The sequence below is a fragment of the Ctenopharyngodon idella genome, chromosome 13 (genome assembly GCF_019924925.1).
Source record: "Ctenopharyngodon idella isolate HZGC_01 chromosome 13, HZGC01, whole genome shotgun sequence".
In the NCBI taxonomy this organism is placed as follows: Eukaryota; Metazoa; Chordata; class Actinopteri; order Cypriniformes; family Xenocyprididae; genus Ctenopharyngodon; species Ctenopharyngodon idella.
Window position 1 is genome coordinate 101,569 of NC_067232.1, and position 24,833 is coordinate 126,401.

The 24,833-nt window shown below is 37.5% G+C and overlaps 1 protein-coding gene across 2 annotated transcripts in view; it reads right to left on the reverse strand.

Annotated features, from left to right (window-relative positions):
- LOC127525196 (syntaxin-binding protein 1) overlaps positions 1-24,833 on the reverse strand; it is a 38,921-nt gene that overhangs the window by 3,071 nt on the left and 11,017 nt on the right. Inside the window, exons 2-19 of one of the 2 annotated variants that reach the window (XM_051917569.1) lie at positions 18,626-18,675; positions 18,247-18,328; positions 16,212-16,288; positions 15,857-15,935; positions 15,379-15,482; positions 13,749-13,897; positions 13,383-13,467; positions 11,513-11,643; positions 10,293-10,400; positions 10,129-10,189; positions 9,646-9,711; positions 9,461-9,541; positions 7,006-7,144; positions 6,794-6,903; positions 6,569-6,670; positions 6,388-6,473; positions 4,726-4,880; positions 2,933-3,090 (exon numbers count right to left, since the gene is read on the reverse strand). In XM_051917569.1, coding sequence (XP_051773529.1) covers positions 2,981-3,090; positions 4,726-4,880; positions 6,388-6,473; positions 6,569-6,670; positions 6,794-6,903; positions 7,006-7,144; positions 9,461-9,541; positions 9,646-9,711; positions 10,129-10,189; positions 10,293-10,400; positions 11,513-11,643; positions 13,383-13,467; positions 13,749-13,897; positions 15,379-15,482; positions 15,857-15,935; positions 16,212-16,288; positions 18,247-18,328; positions 18,626-18,675 — 1,775 coding nt within the window. In that variant the 3' untranslated portion in view covers positions 2,933-2,980. The remainder of the gene's footprint in view (positions 1-2,932; positions 3,091-4,725; positions 4,881-6,387; positions 6,474-6,568; positions 6,671-6,793; positions 6,904-7,005; positions 7,145-9,460; positions 9,542-9,645; positions 9,712-10,128; positions 10,190-10,292; positions 10,401-11,512; positions 11,644-13,382; positions 13,468-13,748; positions 13,898-15,378; positions 15,483-15,856; positions 15,936-16,211; positions 16,289-18,246; positions 18,329-18,625; positions 18,676-24,833) is intronic. The other variant, XM_051917571.1, reaches the window with a different exon arrangement.

Consider the following 24,833-nt stretch of genomic DNA (forward strand, 5'->3'; position numbering starts at 1 on the left):
TCATGTTGCAGTATGGGTTAGGACTGGCATACTGCATATGGTGTGATCATTTACGAACACGAAAAACCAACAGAAAAGGGGGAAATTAAAAGGGATATAGCTTTAGCAGGCTGACACTTGAATGATGGATACTTGATAGGGTTGATTAATGATCATTCTTGTACAATGGTTTAGTCAGTAAAGGTATATAGAAGGACACTTTGTATTACAGGACCTCATTTGTGTGCATTTGTTGGCTTATAAACGTTATATTTACTCTCTGTTGCGTTAAAGGAATATGCCAATTAGTCAAAACAATTTGACTAATTTTCAAATTTGAAGAGGAAATAAGGAACCCAGAACATTCCTTAAAGAGCAAAGACGACTAATGGTAAGTTTTATACAAGTTACAGTGGGTCATTTATAACACAATGTAACCACAAGCCTGCACAGGAAATAAAACCCAAATGTTGGGATGTTTTTTAAATTTGAATAAAATGAAAACTAAAAGACTTTCAAATCACATGAGCCAATATTTTATTCACAATAGAACATAGATAATATAACAAATGTTTAAACTGAGAAATTTTACACTTTTATCCACTAAATGAGCTCATTTCAAATTTGATGCCTGCTACAGGTCTCAAAAAAGTTGGCACGGGGACAACAAATGGCTGAAAAAGCAAGAAAGTTTGACAAGATTCAGGTGGGAGAACATCTAACAACTAATAAAGTTAATTGATTTCAGGTCTGTAACATGATTAGCTATAAAAGGGATGTCTTAGAGAGGCAGAGTCTCTCAGAAGTAAAGATGGGCAGAGCTGTGAAAGAGTGCGTAAAAAGATTGTGGAATACTTTAAAAACAGTGTTCCTCAACGTCAAATTGCAAAGGCTTTGCAAATCTCATCATCTACAGTGCATAACATCATCAAAAGATTCAGAGAAACTGGAGAAATCTCTGCGTAAGGGACAAGGCTGAAGACCTTTATTGGATGCCCATGGATGCTCAGACGACACTGCATCACTTTGACGGCATGGTTGTGTCAATGACATTACTAAATGGGCCCAGGAATACTTCCAGAAACCAGTCGGTAAACACAATCCGCCGTGCCATCTGCAGATGCCAACTAAAGCTCTATCATGCAAAAAGGAAGCCATATGTGAACATGGGCCAGAAGTGCCCTCGTGTCCTGTGGGCCAAGGCTCATTTAAAATGGACTGTTTCAAAGTGGAAAAATGTTCTATGGTCAGACGAGTCCAAATTTCACATTCTTGTTGGAAATCACGGATGCTGTGTCCTCCGGGCTGAAGAGGAGGGAGACCTTCCAGCGTGTTATCAGCTTTCAGTTTAAAAGCCAGCATCTCTGATGGTATGGGGGTGCATAAGTGCATACGGTATGGGCAGCTTGCATGTTTTGGAAGGCACTATGAATGCTGAAAGGTATATAAAGGTTTCCAGACAACGTCTATTTCAGGGAAGGCCTTGTGTATTTCAGCAGGACAATGCAAAACCACATATTGCAGCTATTACAACAGCATGGCTTCGTCATAGAAGAGTCCGGGTGCTGAATTGGCCTGGTTGCAGTCCAGATCTTTCACCTACAGAGAACATTTGGCGCATCATTAAACGAAAAATACGTCAAAGATGACCATGAACTCTTCAGCAGCTGGAAACTTATATCAGGCAAGAATGGGACCAAATTCCAACACCAAAACTCCAGAAACTCATAACCTCGATGCCCAGACATTTTGAAAAGAAGAGGAGATGCTACACCATGGTAAACATGCCCCTGTCCCAACTATTTTTGAAATAAGCTAATTTTGTGCATAAAATTGTAAAATTTCTCAGTTTAAACAATTATGTTATCTATGTTCTATTGTGAATAAAATATTGGCTCATGTGATTTGAAAGTCTTTTAGTTTTCATTTTATTCAAATTTAAAAACGTCCCAACATTTCCGTAATTTGGGTTGTACAGTGCTGTAATATAAAGTGTTGCTAAACTTGTTTAAAACATCCATTTTGAAGTATCAGTCATGAACTATAAATTTCAATGATTGATTATGATATCTGATGTGGTCAGCTTTATAATCAACTATTTACTAAATATTTTTTTGAATGCAGAAACAGACCTGAGGCATGACATAGCAAGGGCCCAAACTAGTTAGTTTTAAGAGGTTAGTGTTTGGGGGAAGCGTTAGTGCTAAAGCATATCTGAAGAACACAGCTACATTTCAAGCTTTGGCATCTGCAGAAGAATTATTCAGAAAGAAAAGAGCCAGTCGCTCTCTTGCAGAAGCAATTTTAACATATATTCTTTGCAGACGGCCACTTGGTCATGTAGACGTGATGTGAGGTAGATTGAGGAACTAGATTAAAAGCAAAACCAAATTATCCTGGAATTGGCATCCAGCATCAAACCAATTACCTCTCTATAGTTGGAAAAAACAAAACAAAGTTAATATGAGTGATTGCCTTGGATTGTTATTTAGAAATAATCGGAATATGGTGAGTCTTGAGGGTAGATTAAATCTGCGGGAGAATGAAGCTTTAAAATTAATGATATTTGGGAGGGCAAATGAAGGCTCCATTGAATTAAAAGGCGCAAAGTGAGAAGAATGCAGTTTAATCCACCCAACTAAGAGGATGTGGTCAACAGGGATGGGGTCAGGACCCCTACTGCATCTGTCACTCAAAAAAAGGCTCCGCCCACTGCAGTTCTGAATGGGGCATTCAGCCAGCCAATCGAGGCAGATCAATATTGGCTGGTCCCAGTAGAAGACAGAGCCTGAATGAGACTTGCAGGTCGGCTTTTCAGTGAGGCAGGAGCCGGACACCCATCCCTGAGGCGTGGTGGCGTTATAAAACGGTAGAGTGTGGTAACAGGAGCAAGAAAAGAAAGCCCTTGTGCTGTGGGGGTTCAGAAAGGGTTTCTTTGTTCGGCTGCCTTTACTTTGTCAGAGTGTGATTTCTCTCTCCCACCCTTCCCTCTTTCTCTCTCTCACTCTTCTGAGGGGTCAGGGTCCTCAAAGGACACCCTAGTGGATTCTCGGAAGTCGGGGTGCCGCAGGTCCATTAGAAATTTGGTTGGGGTGAGCAAGTGAGTAGAACCTGCGGAGGAACAAAGGTGGCTTCACGCTCAGAATTAATCTCACACCGCACCTCACGTTCTTTCACCACCGTTAATCTTTATGGGGACAAAAGAGGGTTAAAACACCATTTCCCACCATCCGTAGATCCTGATGTTTCAGAAATATTATCCTAGAACCCTGACAAAAATGATTTTTGAAAGCTCTGGGTGGATGTATCGTTGAAGGACTCTGCAACTCGTAGGCCTCCTAACTAAATGTATAGTAACTTATTCCACAAAGATTCACAATTAGTAGCCAATTGTCTCACTGAGGTCCTTCAACTGCTTTGTTCATCTCAGATAGTGATAAAGACCTCATGCTTGGACAAAACTGTACAGTATAACTCGCCCAAAACCACCAATTAGAAATTCTATGTGATTGTGAAAATGCTCAGTTTTCTTCTGGAAAACAACAGACTGATACAGTTTTTCTTCAGAATTAACCTCTAAAGGGGTGTTCACACTGACAGTTATTTGCAGCAACAGAGTGACCGAAGCCGATGTTAATGTTGCGAACATTTGAGAATTTGTAAAGCAACGCAATAGAAGTGCAGACAGTGGAGCTCACATGATCCACCGTCTGATTACAGCAGTCAGGTAGAAACACCAATTAGCGACTTGCTGACTGAGTCAATCTCAATGTGAACATCCACAAAAAAATTGTTTTGGCTGCCATAATCCTTAAAGGGTTAGTTCACCCAAAAATGAAATTTCTGTCATTAATTACTCACCCTTATGTTGTTCCCCACCCGTAAGACCTTCGTTCATCTTCGGAACACAAATTAAGATTTTTTTGATGAAATCCGAGAGGTTTCTGAACCACCCTATAGACCGCATTGTCATTGCAACTTTCAAGGCCCAGAAAAGTAGTAAAGACATCATTAAAATAGTCCATGTTCAACCTTAATGTTACGTGATGTGAATAGTTTTTGTGCGCAGAAAACAATCAAAAATAACAACTGACGTAGAACCCGGAAGCACTGCACTGTGTGTACAACGTCAACTGCGTAGGAGACTGACATGGAAGAGAAAAAAGTCGTTATTTTTGTTTGTTTTTTCTCATTGCTTCATAACATTAAGGTTGAACCACTGTAATCACATTGAAAGGTCCTTGAAAGTGGTAATTGTGTTGCAGTCTATTGGAGGCCAGATACCTTACAGATTTCATCAAAAATACCTAAATTTGTGTTCCGAAGATAAACGAAGTTCTTACGGGTTTGGAGCGACAATTAATGACAGTAATTAATGACAGAATTTTTGTGTGAACTAACCCTTTAAAGGTATGATAAAAAGACAATTCTAAACACAACTGCACATCTTAAGTATAAAACCCTATCACACGCACACAAAACAGACACACAGAAGAACTTACGAACATAGACTCGTGAACACAGCAGAGGCTCACGACTGCAATTTAAAAGCAGTTAAAACATGACAAGCACAAAATACAAGACAAGAGCACAGGAAAAATATACAAGACAGATTTGCCAGTCTGATTACACATATCAACACATATATAGTTAAAGCTAAAGGTATCAATCTAAGGATTTAAAGGGTGGTTGCTTAATATCTCTTGAATTTACAGCGATTTTTAGCAGTATCCTCTGCAGACTCACCAACGATGGCCTCCCATTTGCCATTGGCCTGTGTGACCTCATAGGCACAGCGCATCTCGCTAAAGGACGCGCCCCCGATGACGAAGACCATGATGCGAGGGCCTGTGCGGTACTCTCCAGGGGTTTTATTCTTGTGCCAGTGGCCATATCGGGCACTGCAATGGGAAAAACACATTCAAGCATGTCAACTTCAAGGTACTTTTTTCAAACCAAAAAATGGAATCATCTTTGTTTTCGCAGTGAAGGTATCTGTTGTTGCAGTACTATTTATGGCCTTCTAGTAGCAACAGTTAGAGCTGTTTTACACAATGTTTTGTCTTCACCACACTTGCCCACTGAATTATGACATATATCAAAGTATGTACAGCAAGTGTCCTGAAAAGTGAAGCAAAAATATTTCGATCACCCCCTGGTGGCTGGCTGCATTATTGGTTATAAACCCCGCCCTATCCATGTAATCGAATGGGATGCAAGACAAACTAAAAAAAAACAATTACACTTAAAATACATTTTTTCCAGAGATGGTTTCTGTCATTGTAGGTAGTTCTTATCATACAGATGTATGTTCAACTGTTAGTTTTAAATTTAGTTAGTTATTTGCAGTGTTGGTAAAGCTACTCGTAAGTTAAAGTAGTTAAGTTACATTCAAGCTACCCTTCTGCAAAAGTAGTTAGTTACACTACAAGTTACTAGCTAGCTACATTGAAACTACTTTTTTTTTACAATGATAATTATTACAAATAACTGAATAATTGTTAGCTACTGGAAAAGCTACACTGTTTTAAAAGTATCTGAGTTACTGACAAGCTACTGAAAAATGTAGTTAAACTAGTAGCGATGCTACTTGTAGCTAGCTACTCCCCAACACTGGTTATTTGATGCTATAAAAACGGGTTGTAATGTCATGATTGACAGCTGTGCTTGCGAATGATTCTGCGGGAGCGGGAATGTGGGCGGGACCTTGATACCACAGCTCCACCTGGGGGTCACTACCGCTCAGACTTGGGCTCCAAATAATGTAATTGTCAATGACTGTTTCTGAGATATTTTGGCTACAGTGGAAGGAAGTGGAGATGTGGCGCCATTTGCAAGCATAATGAGGGGAAATCGCCGTGAACACTGGTGATCTCGAGTCCAATCAATAGCTATGCAATGGGACCCACCAGCTCCCAGCTCTCCCTATGTGGGAGTCAGGGACTTCCTGCTTTGCCTCTGTTACTGTTTACAGGAGCTGTGCTGGTTTGTTTGTCCTGAAAGCAGAACAGTGTGCCGGGATCATTACTGCTGACCCTGAGGAAATATCCCAGTCTCCACTGAATTTAAAAAGCGCCTTGGTGTTCACCCCTACCTCACATCGCACCACCCACCAATCACGGTATTGATTTCAATGTTCTCCCCACCCCTCTGCTCAAATGATTATTGATCCAAGTTACTTCTATCTTTCGACTTGTGCAATACAAAAATGCATGTATTCACCTGTGTATTTGAGTTTGAATGTGTGTGCCTTTGAAATTCTACTTTGTAAATTTGATTTGAAGTGTTTGAAATGATAGGATATTTAAAGGAATTAATATAACTGCTGTGGTCAATTCAAATTCCAACTGATTATTTAAAGGGAACCTTAAATTCTGAATTTCACCCAACTTTGATAAGCGTGCGTACCTGACTGCAGAAGTGCTGAAGGAAGAGGACGAGCGTGTTGATATGTATGGGTAATGTTTGGTGTCCAGCTTGTCCTCAATAGCATCCTGCAAGATTGATTCACAAAGTAAGATCACATATTCACAAACAGTTTTACAAACAGATTTATTTTTTTTTTCAAATTCTATAGATCAGCATTAACCTCAATGATATCCTTGATCAGTGGGGTCCAGCGAGAGAGTTGGTAGGTCTGCTCGCTCACACGCTCCTTACGATCGAGCTTCTTGCCTCTGCGGAGAGTAGACTGCAGCATACACAAACAAAGCAACAACAACAACAAACAAATGTCAATGGCAGGTCAGAGAAACTGTACAATGCTTTAGCAGCCAGTGAGAATTAATTGTTGCTTAAGGCAGGAATAGCGTACATCTGTGATGATTGGGACGCCCAGGTGAGCCATATTGGTGATGATCTCACTGTCCTCAGGAGGGATCTGGGCGTGTTGGATCAGCTTGTTAAGGTTCTCCTCCGTGATCCCTGTTTTGCCACACATGCACATACGAGCCACGTTACAAAATGGCTGATCAGGGCAATGACATGCAAACTGAGGTATAAAATGGCTGCCAAAGACTCCCTAACCGTTCTTCAGGAAAATGTAGAGCAGGATGATGCGGATCTTGTCGTAGGTGCTGACGTTGGCATCCAGCAAGATTGGCACGATGGCCCTCATGGGGTCTTTAATCTTTTCACCCTCTGCGTCTGTTCCCATAGCGAGATCCTGCCGGGTGATAGAGCGCAGTTAATAAATTATGCTCAAACGATGGTAATAAAAACAGAAATTACCTTGATGCTTTCAGATACTTTTAGTATCAATAGTAATAAATTTAGTACCGTGTAGTAAAGATACGCTATTTGAATTACATAATGTAAACTATAAATTCTAAATAGCAGATACTTATACCTTTCCTTGCAATATAAATACAGGTAAAACCATGGTTTGCACCTAATTATCATAGTTAAATCATTTTAACCAGTGGCGGATCCTGGTAAAGGGGATATAGACAAGTTGGTATTCGTGGCACAGCTTTTAGACACACACTTCATACTCTATCGCTCATTGTGGCAGTTTCATTGCTCCTCCGCTCCGCTCTGCTCACCCCCTCATTGAAAATGAATCGTGATCTAGTGGGTAACTTTTCCGAGCAGCTCCTGTGTTATACTTCCCTCCCCGCCACCTCCTCTCACTTTGCCTGCTTTCACCCTACACCATAGAAATAGAATAAACGGCCCATGAAAAATGTCTTTTTTTTAACCTGCTAGAAGCCAAAAACAGAGGAGGGATATATGATTATAGCACTGTACAGTCCTATTACGGTCAAGTTAATCAAATCGTGACCCGGTGCCTAAAATATATATTAACGGATATACAGTAGCAATTTTAGTTGGTTTATTAAAACGAAGGAAATTCAGGATCTATGTCATTTATGCCAACAATTAACCATATTATGTGTAAATGTATATAATATTATTTCACGTACCAGACTTTGCAGCAAGCAGGTAAACAAACTAACTAGTAACAGACCGGTATACACACACACACACACACACACACATATATATATATATATATATATATATATATACACACACATATACTCTATATTGCCAAAAGTTTTGGGACGCCTGCCTTTACGTGCACATGAACTTTAATGACATCCCATTCTTAATCCGTAGGGTTTAATATGGAGTTGGCCCACCCTTTGCAGCTATAACAGCTTCAACTCTTCTGGGGAGGCTTTCCACAAGGTTTAGGAGTGTGTTTATGGGAATTTTTGACCATTCTTCTAGAAGCGCATTTGTGAGGTCAGGCAGTGATGTTGGCGAGAAGGCCTGGCTCGCAGTCTCCGCTCTAATTCATCCCAAAGGTGTCCTATCGGGTTGAGGTCAGGACTCTGTGCAGGCCAGTCAAGTTCCTCCACACCAAACTCGCTCATCCATGTCTTTATGGACCTTGCTTTGTGTACTGGTGCGCAGTCATGTTGGAACAGGATGGGGCCATCCCCAAACTGTTCCCACAAAATTGGGAGTATGAAATTGTCCAAAATGTCTTGGTATGCTGAAGCATTAAGAGTTCCTTTCACTGGAACTAAGGGGCCAAGCCCAACCCCTGAAAAACAACCCCACACCATAATCCCCCCTCCACCAAACTTTACACTTGGCACAATGCAGTCAGGCAAGTACCGTTCTCCTGGCAACTGCCAAACCCAGACTTGTCCATCGGACTGCCAGACAGAGAAGCGTGATTCGTCACTCCAGAGAACACGTCTCCACTGCTCTAGAGTCCAGTGGCGGCGTGCTTAACACCACTGCATCCGACGCTTTGCATTGCACTTGGTGATGTAAGGCTTGGATGCAGCTGCTCGGCCATGGAAACCCATTCCATGAAGCTCTCTACGCACTGTTCTTGAGCTAATCTGAAGGCCACATGAAGTTTGGAGGTCTGTAGCTATTGACTCTGCAGAAAGTTGGCGACTTCTGCGCACTGTGCTGACCCCGCTCTGTGATTTTACGTGGCCTACCACTTCGTGGCTGAGTTGCTGTTGTTCCCAATTGCTTCCACTTTGTTATGATACCACTAACAGTTGACTGTGGAATATTTAGTAGTGAGGAAATTTCACAAATGGACTTATTGCACAGGTGGCAACCTATCACGGTACCGCTTGAATTCACAAATTACACGCTTGAATTCGCTGAGCTCCTGAGAGTGACCCATTTTTTCACAAATGTTTATAGAATTGTTTATACATTTCCATTAACTGGCTCATTGTAAAAGAGCAAATTGTTAAAATATAATCTGGTAAAAAAAGAAGAAAAAAAAAAAGAGAATTTTTAAGTAAATATTTTTTCTTACAGTTGACAGCACTAGTTTTAAACTGAATCAATAATAATAAAAAGTGCAATTAATATCAGAAATAAATGGTAAAAATATTATCACAATTGGTGAATGTGAATGTTAAAATAATTCAGTTCTTAAGTCAAATTTTTTTCACAAACCCCCTATTCCATGGCACTGATGTCTGGGGTGAAATTGTACCTGCTCTACACGGCACAGCTTGTCCACGGTTCCCTGGTAGTGCTTCATACAGTCCTCGGCCAACTGCAGATGGGTTGAGTACTAAAGAGACAGATTTTAAGGGTCAGTGAGTAAATATTGGAGCTGCAATTCCCATGAGGCGTTTTCCGTTTGGCTGAATGCACATATCCTGTGACCTCTCTCACCTTGCTGAGCTCTTTCTGATACTGCGGCATCTTCTTCAGCATTTGAGACAGATCCCTCATGGTGGTCTGAAAGAAACACAGGACTTTCTCAGAAAGGACAGCAAAGCAGAGGTCAGACGCTGCCTCAAGACACGACACGGATCCAGTGAGCCAAATTACAGTAGGTACGTAAAAACAGTGCAATAAAAAAAGCTGTTATGCTATATTAGATTATACACTATTGCATATAGTACGTCACAGCAGAAATGTGTGTTTATGTGTGTTTGCTTGTGCTGTGTCAGTAAGTCAATCAATACTAATCCTGCTGTAGCCTCACAGTGCTTTCACATGAGTCAGCCATCATGCTTTAGATTTGGCTGCCAACGCAATCTCATCTGCCAGGCTATCCTCCCTCGCCCACCACGCTACACTATTCTCTCTTTTCTACTCCTCATTTTATCTCTCCTCCAGGCCCCTCCCCCCCCCGGCCAGACTCCAGTGTACCTTCTCTCCAGTGTTCATCCGTTTACTGGCAGAAAATTCCTTCAGGGAGCGTGTCACCTCCCTGCAAGCGACGGAAATGAGAAAAGGAGAAAGAGAACATTTACAGACCGGGAATATTACAGGAAAACCAGAGTTTGAGGCTGAAAATGTAAGCTTTTACTCACTGAGAGACTTCAGCAATATGTTTGTGCCGTAGCGCCACCCAGAGGTCGTCATCTTCATGCAGTAGCACTTCCTTCTCACGAGAGTCACCTATCCCACTGGTCTCATACCTACCAGATACAAATCAAACAGATATTTATATATTATATATTAGGTATTTATAGATTATCCATACATATATTAGATATTTATACATTTATACAGTGTATTCTCTTGTTAATTGACCAAGGATGGTCATATAAACTTGTATTTGTTAATAATGATCCTATGATAATAGTCAATATGTTAATACATATATATATATATATATATATATATATATATATACACACACTACCGGTCAAAAGTTTGGAAACATTACTATTTTTAATGTTTTTGAAGTCCCTTATGCTCATTAAGGCTGCATTTATTTCATAATAAATAGAGAAAAAACAATAATATTGTGAAATATTATTACAATTTAAAATTATGGTTTTCTATTTTAATATACTTTAAAATATAATTTATTTCTGTGATGCAAAGCTGAATTTTCAGCATCATTACTCCAGTCTTCAGTGTCACATGATCCTTCAGCAATCATTCTAATATGCTGATTTGATACTCAGTTATTATCAATGTTGAAAACAGTTGTGTTGCTTAATATTTTTTTGGAACCTGTGATACTTTTTCCAGGATTCATTGATGAATAAAAGGTTAAAAAGAACAGCATTTATTCAAATATATAAATGTTTTCTAACAATATAAATCTTTACTATCACTTTTTATCAATTTAACACATCCATGCTGAATAAAAGTATTAATTTCTTTAAAAAAAAAAGAAAGAAAAAAAATTACTGACCCCAAACTTTTGAACAATAGTGTATATTGTTACAAAAGATTCCTATTTTAAATAAATACTGATATTTTTTAACTTTTTATTCATCAAAGAATCCTGAAAAAGTATCACAGGTTATAAAATAATATTAAGCAGCACAACTGTTTCCAACATTGATAATAAATCAGCATATTACAATGATATCTGAAGGATCATGTGACACTGAAGACTGGAGTAATGATGCTGACAATTCAGCTTTGCATCACAGAAATAAATTATATTTTAAAGTATATTAAAACAGAAAACCATAATTTTAAATTGTAAATATATTTAACAATATTATTGTTTCTATATATATATATATATATATATATATATATATATAATTTATTTATTTTTTTAACTTACTTGTAAACATCATTCTCGATGGGCAGCAGGTCATAGGCCATAGCCTGGAAGGTGAGCTCGTGCAGGACAGGAGAGACAGGGTCGAAAGCCCGGTCCAGAATAATGAGCTGAGAGCGAGCCTTGTCTGGACCCTGGAGAGAGACAGAAAATCTATTCTTGTTTCATGTTCACCACAAGACATTTTTAGATTAACAAAGCCGCCCACAAACATAATAATGTGGGCAGGAATGAAGCTGACATAAGCAGCTCAAATTCCTCAGTATGGAAGTTCTGAAGTCGTTTCAGAGGAAGAATTACATTTTGGTACAGATTATGCAAAGGAAGATTTCTTTTCTTTGGAATAACATGAATCCCATCCAGATCAATTGCTACGTACACACTGCAGCTAAATTCAGTTTACCTCAACCACATTCTACAAAAATTCTATGCAGTGTGTACAGTACCCGAACTGAACAACTAGTTGTTAATTACGTATTTTAATGTGCATCAGAGATGTTTCTCTCTTCTGTATGTGTGCGGTGCAAGAAAACACAGGGAAAGCGGTACGAGCCTGGATGCCAGTTCTTGCTAAAAAAAACAGCCAACAAGAACAAGCCCATAATCAAGCCCATTATTGAAATAAATCCAAATGCTTTATGCTGAAAATAAGACCAAAATATCACGTACCTGCTCACTTTAACTCAGTAAACTCAATCACTTTATGAGCCAAGCTTAAACAAGCGCAAAAACGCTTATAATTGGTGAACATTGCAACACTGCAAGAGCGCGACTTTCCAAGCATAAGCAAAACAGGACGCCTCCGTCGGCTGTGCTTTAGGCAAATATGGTCAGAATAGCGGATAGCAAACGCGAGCGACCAGAAGGTAGCTATATGGTTTACCACGGTGTCAGTCATCGCAGTTTCGAGAGTGAGTCGTGTTCTGGTGTCATGACAAATCAGGTCCTCCTTCGAAATCAGGTCTCCCCAAACTGTCAGTTAATGATTAGTAAGTATATACGAATGATATTAATTTAAAAAAAGTTACATTAGCGCATAATAAAACCAATTGAACGTAATTTCGGTAACACTTTACAATAAGGTTCATTAGTTAACATTAGTTAACTACATTAGTTAACATGAACTAATAATGAACTGCACTTCTACAGCATATATTAATCTTTTTTAATGTTAATTCTAACATTTACTAATACATTATTAAAATCTTGTTAACATAAGTTAATGCACTGTGAACAAACGAACAAACAATGAACAACTGTATTTTCATTAACTAACGTTAACGAAGAGTAGTAAATACAGTGACAAATGTATTGCTCATGGTTAGTTCATGTTAGTTAATACATTAATTAAAGTTTAACTAATGAACCTTATTGTAAAGTGTTACTGTAATTTCTTAACTGTTAATTAATAAATAATAATAATAATAGCCTATTAAGTGAATAATTGAACATCATTAATTTGTTTTATTTATAACTGAAATATATGGACATTTAACACTTAATATTACATAATTACATTAAAGATGATTGAGAATATATGTAGGGTAAGTGCAAATGTGTGTATAAACTAAGCTATCCCAATTTGTCACTACACCAGACACACAAGATAACCATGTGTATGTGGCCGTCTGTTCACAGCAAGACCAGGGTAGTGAAGGGTTAATACTGGTCAGTTTTGCATTTCTTTGAACTTAATCTTTGACAGCCATAATATTTTTAAGTCATAATTTCTTCTTTTATGGGTTTAACAAAATCGAAATCTTTCCAAGAATCCGCTGGAAGCTACTTCTGTTCCCTCATGCCCCGTGTTCTAGCATACTCATATGTACATGTATTATCTCCTGCAGTGCAGGAACTGTGATGCGCCGCTCACCTCCCCCATTGTGGGATCATCTGCCTTGTAGGCATCCAGTTTGTCTTGTAGCAACTGAGCCAGAGTGGCGTTATCTTTATACTCCCTGTGCACAGAGAATCAGAGCATTAGAGCAGACAGACAGACAGACCGAACTTTAGACAGCTCTGTTGATCCTAACGAGCAGCCACTTCCTGGAATCTGATCCAGAGATGACTGGCATCTGTCTTGTCCACTAGTTCCTGCTGTAATTGTATGTATGTTGGATAAATATGATTGCATGTGTAAAAGGGCACCATCAGAAACATCAGGTCAGATATAGGAACAGGCCAGTTATTAAGAGCCTGAGTTAAAGACTCGGAACCAGCGCAACCCCTCGTGCCTTACCCTCGGTATCGGACAGCAGGGTATTCCTTCAGCGTGGCACACAGTGTTGCCAGCTGTTCTGCCAACCGTTCCATCACAGGGTTCTTCAGCTGTGTCTTATGAGGGCTGTAGAAACTCTGGAAGGCATCAGAGTTGTCCAAAGAGAACACCTAAACACACACATACACATTCATACTCATTACAGATAGAGCAATGCGAACAAGCAAATCAGTCAGCTGACATTTTACCATTTTTTTTTTTAGTTTTTTCAGAATCTTTTAGCTTTTTTACGTGCCATTTAGGGGCTCATAAAACAAATACCTTTAAATTACATTAATTAATTTAAAACAACTGTTTTATTATTTAAAGGGTTAGTTCACACAAAAATGAAAATAATGTCATTAATTACTCACCCTCATGCCGTTCCACACCCGTAAGACCTTCGTTCATCTTCGGAACACAAATTAAGATATTTTTGTTGAAATCCGATGGCTCAGTTGAGATGTTTTTAGTACATTAATGGATCTTGATAGAGGAAATGTCACTGAGCCATCGGATTTCAACAAAAATATCTTAATTTGTGTTCCGAAGATTAACGAAGGTCTTATGGGTGTGGAACGGCATGAGGGTGAGTAATAAATGACGTTATTTTCATTTTTGGGTGAACTAACCCTTTAACATTTTCAAATGTAATTTATTCTTGTGATGGCAAAGCTGAATTTTCAGCATCATTACTCCAGTCTTCAGTGTCACATGATCCTTCAGAAATCATTCTTATTTTCTGATTTGGTGCTCAAAGAAATATTTCCTATTATTATCAGCGTTAAAAACCATTGTGCTCCTGAATATTTTTGTGGAAACCATGCCATATATATATTTTTAAATATATATATATATATATATATATATATATATATTATTAATATATAGAAAATTTTGATCAGTAGTATATATGTTTTCCCCCCATTTCTTCTATAAATAAATAAATTCTGTATATTTCTAAATAAATTAATTCATGACTGTGATTTTGTCCCATGCTGAAGTCCTGTGACAGAAATGCCATAAAATGTGTTCCTCTGTACTTCCGGTTTCCAAACTGCTATGAGGGATGAGCTTTCAGCTGACTGAGGTGTCACCAGTCTTTCCTTCCTGTCTTTGTGTTTCCTGTGGCCAAATCTGTGCTACATCTCTCTGACTGTGGTAGACTGCTTATCTGTGTAGGTCTGCACAACCACCCCTCCCCACCCCCTGTCAGCACACACAAGGTCACATGACTATCCTTCTGTTCAGCAGATGGGTTCCCCTTGATGCTTGTTCCCTCTCATAACCTCCTCTGATTGGCCGAGGCTCTCTGTGAATGCTGCATCGGCCAATTATGTGCTGCTGAACGAGGCGGGCTCGCAAAGCATTGAGCTGCAGCATCACGCCAGGAGAAACGCACTTCTCCTATGACTCCACTGAATTAATCATAACAGACAGCTTCAGCAGCAAGGCATTGTGGGCCAGACAGCATCCCCCCCCAGCCTCAGAGCTGTTCTGGAACACTCTATTTCTACGTCCACTGACTTGCTTCTGGAGTCTCTATATGGATTGTCAATATTCCCCTATAGTTTTTCTCTCTCTCTTCCCCTCCACTCCCGAAATTGCTCACCTGGGACTCGTAGGGCAGGAAGGCAATGTTGATCTCATTTAGGGTTTTAATGGTTTTGGAGGCACGGCTCTTCACCACCTCATTAAACAGGGGGTCCGGGCAGGCTGTCAGAGACACATGGATGGTTGACATATCATTTCGAGCCGTAAAAGCAGTTTATTGGAGTTTTGACATGTTATGCATCACCTAATACTATTTTAGTATTTTCAGTGTGGACAGACTACATGGATTACATTTTTAATTTTCTATCATTTTTATTATTTTTGTAACAAAGTATGGAGTCAGACTAGACACTATCTGATGTTTAATTCATATGATCACAAAACAAATAATTTCAGTTGAGTCACATTTATATCTATTCATTATAAAATTGTCCTGCTGAGTGCTTATGTGCTAGTCTAGATTTAAGCGTGGTCCCATTAATACTGTAGTGCATATTATGCTTCCAGGGCCCTTGAAGTACAGTGAAGATACTCACAGTCAGTGAAGAACACATGAGCCCCTTTATATTTCGCTGAATGGGGATCTTTGAAGTCATTGATGAGAGTCTGCACAGACTGGTAAGAGAAATACAACAAGCTTTAGATAAGAGTGTGTTTACGTGTGCATGTTGTTATAGCAACCACAATGGCCAACAGAAATGACGAGAGTTTGTGTACGCTGTGTCAATACTGTGTGTGTGTGTGTGTGGGTGTGTGTATATGTGTTAGAGAGTGACATATGTTTAGTGTGTACAGTGTGAAGGTTCCGCCTCCACACTGTGAGACGAATGTCTATGCTGTTGCTGTTGTTTTGCTTCATTAGAATCTTCTGTAATGAGCATGTTTGAGTACCTTCTCAGTTGGGGTGATCAGGTAAATGGCCTCCAAGGAGGGGAGAGGCTCTCTTCGTTTATTGATGTCTTCAACGACTGCAGAGATAAAGGTAGAAACAGTAAGCCAGTTATAGAAGCAGCTTTTCTGACAAAGTTTTTTTTATCATTATCCTTTTTTTGATAACTGAAATAAAGCAGAAATAAAATGAAATATAAATATTAGATGAAAACTTAAACTAAACAAAAAATGTTGACTAAAAATTACTAACTAGAAATAAATGAACTGATCTAAAACTAATACTGAAATAAAAGTAAATTCAACTTAAATAATAAAATAAAAAAACAAAATTATTTAAATTATACCAAAATTAAAATAAAATTAAAACTAATAAAAACTATAATATTAATAACAGTATTATTAACTAGTAATAACATTTATATTATTAACCCTCTGGTGCTGTTCGGTCATTTTTGACCAATTTTTTATTTTTATTTTTTATGAATATTTTATTTCATCAGAAAGGTACGAAACTTGGTAAAGGTTTTGGTTTTGTAAACACACACACACACACACACACACACACACACACACACACACACACACACACACACAAAACATGGACATGATTCAACAAGGTTAAATGGTCCTGAAAAAATAGTTATTTCTCGCGATCAAAAATGACCGCATTGGAAACAAATGGGAAGCTAATTTCATCTAGTGGAAACGTTTGGTACTGCGCCCAAATAAAATCTTACTGAAAGCTCATTTTTTGAGGTATTAAATTTGGAACACAACTTGTTTAGATTTATGGCTTTGATTTTTCTCACACATCTAGAGTAAAACCTGTTTTGGAAAATACATATTTCATAAAAAATTTAAAAATAGTATTTTTATGCATTTTTTATGATGATAAACTTAAACTTCTATAACTTTTTTTTTCACTTATTAAACTTTTTTCACTTCAGCAATAATCTGCCAGGTATCGTCTTTAAAAAAGAGACCAAACTTAAGTCTGTGCTCCAAAGCATTTAAGATTTATGACAGTTTAAGTTGGAAATTTCATTTTCAGGTCTATGCTCATAAAGTAATTAACAGGTAATAAATGGATCCTGACTATTCCATAAATAAAATTTAGGACCATAAAATTCCCTGAAAATACAAAATATCAAACTGAAATATAGTATATTCATTTCATTGAGAAAAAAAAAAAAAAAAAAGACATTTTTGACTGCCACGCGAAGAGCCCCAGTGCGTTAAAAGTGTTAATAAAAACCGTAATCATCTATAAATAATACTAAAATAACACTGCTCTGATAGCATATATACAAAATGTCTGTTTGGTTCCTTTATTCCAAAACCTAGTGATATAAACTCACAATTCTGACTTTTTTCAGTTCATAACTCACAACTTTTTTCTCAAAATGAAGAAAAAAAAATAAGTCAGAATTGTAAGATACAAACTCGCGATTAAAAAAGGTAATTGTAACTTTTTACTCACAATTCTGACTCTGATTCTGTTTTTTTCCTCATAACTGCAAGTTTATATCTTCTCAGAAAAAAAGTCAGAATTGCAAGATAAAAAAGTCACAATTACCTTTTTTAAATTTTATACTGCGGCAAAAGAAAGCTTCCATACTTTTCCACACCTAATTTTAGCCAAATTATTGAAATCGATTCTCCCTCAAAGTCAAGTCACATATGATGCTTAGCAAAACTATTTCCTTGTAGAACAACGTTTAGCAGATATTAGTGAGGTTTATGATTTAGAAAGTAAAGTGTTTTTCTTTTAAGATGTTAATCAGATGTTTGTACAACTATTGTGAATATATTCAGAGCTGAAGGGTGTTGTAACTGTGTGCCATGCATTACACCTATTCATAATATAGCACAACATCTTGTCACCTATTGCTTAATTAAATTTAATATGATGCATTCCAGATAAATTGAGTTTTTCAGATTCTTTTTGTGTCCTAGGAGCTGTAGACTAGTTGTTAGCAACAAAGGGACACTTTTTTTCTTCACTTGTAAGTAAACAATTCAAAAAGTGACTTACTAGTGATGCCCTCTGTCATAATATCAGTCATTTTGCAGCAAGAGGACAGCATCCTCATGCTGAGCTGGTCCACTATTAAAGCCTACAGAGAAAAATAGAGAGCAGAAATGATGAGAGAGTCTCTAAGGCCCATTTCACCCACAACAATGCAGTACCACGTTGCTTATGTTTAACTTTAATTTATTAATATGGGCACCAAAATAAATATGCATGCGATGTGGTACAAGTGTAATAGGATGAATAAAATTATTTGGGCTTAATTATTCACACAGATTTCCTGGCCTGCGGCTCAGGGACTCAATGAAAGATTAAAACTGTGGTGCCGTGACAGAAAGAGAGAGTGGTTGCTATGGTGATGGGGTGAATGAGTTTGTCTTACCTTCCATTCTCCCTTCTTCTTCACCTTCTTGATGACATCATTCATAATCTCTGCAGAAGAAGAGAAAATTTCATCAAACATCAGATATTAGCAGTTTATACACATCTCAATTTGTAGGAATTATCATCTGTCATTACTCATTTACAAGTGTAAATATGTGCAATTAAACAATAACTTCCATTTTCATTTTATGTGAATAGTACTACTTATCAGGGCTTGACATTACCTTTTTTGCTCACCAGCCACTGTGGCTAGTGGTTTCCCAGTTACTAGCCACACAGCATTTTCACTGGCCACAATTTTGACATCAATACCATGGGGAAAAACTGCCATATAGATATCTTTAATGTGATCTCAGAATTTAGCAGCAGGTATAATTAGGCTGCTGTCACTTTAAGACCTCACACACGGACCCATAGTACTGAAACTAATGTGTTTCCTTTCTCAACAACTCACTTAAAGCATAACTGACTGTGTTTACTTGAACACTCTCCAAGACCAGCATTTTGACGTTATTTTGTTTTTGACTGTTTAACCGCAATGAGCACTAAAAACAATGAGGCGACTCATTGTTTAACCGCAATGAGTCGCCTCTCAATAATAATTTATTATTGAGAGGCGACTTTGGGTGTGAGCACAAGATCTGCAGGAATCAGTAAAATAATACGCAATACGCACAATCCCACGCCGAAATTCAAGCCCTGTAACACCAACAATATTCATCCAGAGCAAATTAATGAGTGAGGGAAGGCGGGTTTGTGCGTCAACTCGCTGTCGCAGAAAATGAGTACTGAAAGCGATTCAGATATTTCAGTATTGATTTAGCGAAAAATCGATATTTTTGACAACACTACATTGCACTTAGTTTATTGTGCCTTTTTAAAAGACTACAATTGAAAAAATGTATATATTATATATAAAATTCAACCCGCTAAAGTGGCTAGTAGGAGTAACTGCTGAAATCCACCCGGATTTGGTGGGTTGACGGGTGTTAACGTCAAGCCTTATCACTATTTATACCTTTTTACCCAAAATAAACTAATGTAAGTAGCATCTACACTACCATCCAAAAGTTTGGGGTTGGGATCAACTTTTTTTTTGAAAGATGTCTCTTATGCTCACCAAGGCTGCTTTTATTTGATCAAAAATACAGTAAAAAAGGTTATATTGTGAAATATTATTACAGTTTAAAGGAACTATGTTACTTTTGCCGCTCTAGCGGTTAATAAACAAAACTGCATGCATCTTGAGGAAGAACACTGTAGCCGGAGCTACTTCTCTTATGCCGAGTCACGCGGGTACTGGGCTAATCTGCAGCGGTTGTCGTCCAGCTCGATCTAAAATAGTCTGAATTTCTGAAAATAAACACTTATTATATGTGTATACCATAGTGATTCAGGATAAGACAAAAGCACAATTTGGTAGATGGATCCATGATGTACTCGCTCGTTCTATACATTTTGTAAATTTTGAACAAAAAAAAAAGTTACATAGTGTACCTTTAAACTAACTGTTTTCTATTTTAATATATTTAAAATGTATTTTATTCCTTTGAATCAAAGCTGAATTTTCAGCATCATTACTGTCTTCAGTGTCACATGATCCTTCAGAAATCGTTCTAATATGCTGATTTGATCAAGAAAGATTTCTTATTATTATCAATGTTGAAAACAGTTGTGCTGCCTATATTTTTGTGGAAACCATGATACAGGATTGTTTCGGAATTCTTTGATGAAAAGAACAGCATTGATTTAAACCAGAAATCTTTTGTAACATTATAAATGTCTTTACTGTCAATTTTTTGCATCCTTGCTGAATATAAGTATTAATTTCTTTAAAAGAAAATCTTACTGACCCCAAACTTTTGAATAATAGTTTACCTATTTTTAGATTTAATAGCTGCTGCTTTAATTTAGTAGTTCTTTGACAGTTTAGAACAGCTTTAGATTCATCAAAGGACATACAATCATGAAGCAATTAAGAGCAGCATTTGTCTGCGGTCGTGCCTGCGCCATACAAAAAAAAACAACAATGCATTGTATTTGACAGGAAGCAGCTTGTTTGCTGGCTAATGAATGATGTTAATGGCTACTGGTGTGTAGGAGTATATAAATATCTTATACAATCAAAAAATGAAGCTATCTCTCTTCATCGTCTGTCATGTGTGTCTGTATGTGCCCATTCTGTCCCTGTCACACCTGAGCCTGACTGTGCCCGCTGGTCCTCTACTAAAATGGATTATCTCACTCTCCTCCTTTTACTTGCTTTCAGTCTCCTTTTCTTTCAGCAGAGCTTTTTGGCATCCATCACATCAAAATTCACAGAAACGTCTCTCAATAAAGAACACTCTGACTGCTGAAATATTTGTGAAATCCAGCTCATCTGGTCATGCAGGTAAAAAATGTTTTAATCAGGCATGTAACATGGACTGGCTGGGCCCCACCCAGTAGGCTCACAAGGTCAGATTCTGAGATATAAAGTCGCAACTATGAGAAAAATGCAGAAATTGTGAGATACAAAAGCAGCAATTTTGAAATATAACATCCCTAATACAAGAAGAAACAGCAATTGTGAGATCTAATGTCACACTGTGAGTTATAAATTCACAATTACAAGAAATAAAGTCAATTGTGAGAGGTAAAATCTGATTAAGATTGTGAGATATAAAGTAAAATTTGAGAAAAAATGGCTATTGTGAGATTTAAAGTTACAATTTCAAGAAATAAAATGCCAAATTTGTGAGACAAAGTCGGGGGGGGGGGGGGGGGGGAGCAGCAACTGTGAGATACTGTATAAAATTATGAGAATTATGAAGGAAAAAACACCAGCTGTGAGAGATCAAGTCATAATTATGAGGACAAAATGCCAAATGTGAGATATAAACCGGGAATTATGAGAAAAAAAGTGGCAATTGTCAGTTATAAAGTCACATTGTAGAAGATAAATTCACAATTGATTTTTATTTATTTATTTTTAATCCTATTGTGTCTTTATACTTTTTTATCTTATGCTAATTATGTGTTATGCTAATGCTTCACATGAGAATGAAAGCCATACTGTTCTGTATTTACAAAAAGGGAACACATTCAGTGTGTATATTTAGTGTGCATTCGCTCTAAAGTGCATTTGTCGCAGACTGGGAAGCTGGGGCGCTATCAGATGAGACCACAAAGATGTACAGAGACAGCGTTCGCTATGGCAGCAAATTGAATCTGTCTATCTTCAGAATCTCCCTCTGTTCAGATGCCAAGATTGTGCTGCTTACAGACAATGTTAAATGAACATAGCAAATCATTGAGAATCGAATCTATGTCTCTTTCTGTGTAGCCACTCTTTCTGTTCTGTGGCTGATCTCTCTTATTCACTCTGATGTAAGTAATCCCATCATGCAGCGATTGGGCGGAGGCAACCATGTTTGTGTGTTGGGGCCAATATTAGCATGATTGCAATGCTAGCCATCTGGTTGTAGTGTCAGAATAAAGGCGCTCAGGGTGATTTTGTGGTTTTGACATTTGTGCCGGTGCAGTGATACAGAGTTAAGCTCCTCTGTGGAATGAAAACAGTCTTGGACGAATCCAGATGGATTATGGGTGTTTAAACAGGGCATGTTTTAATAAATGTGAAGAGATTAGCAGGCAGTTTAGCTGACAGGAGATTTAGCAATGATTCCAACTATTTATGTGAATGAGGGCTAAAGCTAATCAAACTGAGAGCAAACTTATTTGACTTATATGAAAACATATTTGTCAAATTTCTGACCTGTTGGAAAGGAGTATGTTTTTTCATCAAATACAAATAAATAAAGTATGACTTCCCTTACAAAAGGTCATGCCAAGCCTCAGATACAAGGAAAACCAATCAAAAAACCAAGTGCAGGATGTTTCTTTTTGTAGAAACAGCAGAACTCAGAGTAGCTTATGTAATTCAAAACCTCAGAAGAACTTTATTAATGTCTCACTTCAATGCTTATTTCTTTCTCTCTTTGTAGTTTTCACCTAAACATGATGCTTTGTGCTAAGAAAATCCTGTCTAGAATAGCTATGATACAATAGATACCGTTTTAAAAGTCGACCGACATGGGTTTGTCAATAGCTGCTGCCAAAGCCAATATCTAGAGAGAATTTAAGTACAGTTTAATATCAAATACAATGTAGCAAATAATTGAATTTAAATTGATAATCATTTTAAAATAACACTTTTTTTTCTCCACACAATATTTAGCTACTCAAAAATATTCACTCCAGTGACCAGTGTTGTTATTGTTAACTAAAACCAAATCTATAAAAAAAATCATTTTTGTTAACTGAAATAAAACTGAAATAACTAAAATATAAGCATTAGATAAAAAAGTTAAACTTAAAGGTGCACTATGTAAGATTTTTGCAGTAAAATATCCAAAAACCACTAGGCCAGTGTTATATATTTTGTTCAGTTGAGTACTTACAATATCCCAAATGTTTCCAACTATCTGTAAATCGTGAGAAAACTGCAATTTTAACCAAGGCTCCAGGACGTGTGAGGAGTCTCCTGTCAATTGCGTCATACCCGCGTTACCCTCGCTTTCCATTTTATTTTGTAGAAACCATGGAAACGCCAAAGACGCTTTAATATATTACATGTTTAAACAGACAAGGGAACAACTGTTTGGTTATGTTTATAGACAGAAAACAAATTATTGTTATCTAGCTCAACAAGTTTAGTCTTATTGTTGAAATCTAATTTTCTTGGATTTTTTTTGCGAGTACCATGTTTTTACCATGCCTCAGAGAAAAACACTATTTTGTGAAGTAGCTAACATAGCATAATCAGATGCAGTAATAAAGTAACAGTAATAAAGAATTTTCTCCATGATACAATATGTTTTAAAATTAATTGCGTGCCATTTATCAACACAAGCCATCCAGCATTTAATATGATATTCTTAAATCGATCTAGCTCACTGCAGTGTGTAACAACTGTCTCACAGCAGCCACCGAGCGAACGCACACGTTATAACATCATTTTCAACACACTCAAATGTATCTAATATGATAAACAGAGCCGTGTTACCTCATACTCATGACCGGAAAAGCGGAAGCAGCGCCGGCGACCGTGGCATAATAAAAGTTCCGCTGCTCACGGCGTGTGTTGCGCAATCGCTCCAGCGACCTCGTTCAGCTCCCACAACACTCGCTCCTGCTCTGCTTCATACTACAGTAATGTTAATAATCGCATCCATGAACATGATTTCTTCCCGAGTCCTATCCCGATTATTTCCACCGGCTGTGAGGTGAAGACCACATGTCCCAAGATTCCGCGCTCAAACTTGGCGTCATCAAGCTACGCCTTTGTTTTGATTAGGCCTCTAGCGGACAGAAAATATTACATATTGCACCTTTAAAAAACTGAAATAAAATAAGTTTAGGTTGAAGTGCTAATAAAAATAAATTAAAGCTAAATAGAAATATTAAAAAATGACACATGACAAGGGCACATGTCAAAATTACTACAACTAAATCGAAAATTGAAAATATAACAATAAAAATAAAAAATTACTAAATACTATAATATATATACTATAATATATATATATATATATATATATATATATAAATAATTCTAAAACAACACTGCAATTGACAGGGCTGTCAGCAGGTTGTGCGTTGTACCTGTATGTTTATTTCGCATTTATGTTGATTCATGAAGATAAAATACATTTAAATGAAGATTTTCATATTTAATAGACTATTATATTCCAATGTATTATTTACTCACTTTCCAGTTTTCACACTGAATAAGTTTAATTAATTTATATGCTTTTTGTTTCTTTGTGTTACTTTACTATTACTATTCCTAAAAATAACAGCAAGCGCACGCCCTTTCAGAGGTATACTCTAGGTCGTGTCGTTCTCAGCTGTCTCCAGAGGACACTTCATCTAGTCATGTGACATCAGAACGACCCCCATTGGCCTCACTTCACTTCGGCCCATGTTCAGCCTCCAGGTTAAAACCATTTTACTGTACAAATAGGGTTATACTGCAGCGAGTGAAGGGGAAAAATACTGAGAAGGACAAAATGAATGTCAAACAACAAAGGCTTCTGCAATATGCTCAACAAAATCCTAATCATTATGCATTTATAACATCATCAGAAAAAAAAAAAAATCACAGCTTCTTGCATTTTATACATTCAATGTATTGATTTTGCTTCCTTGCTGATCTGTAGCCT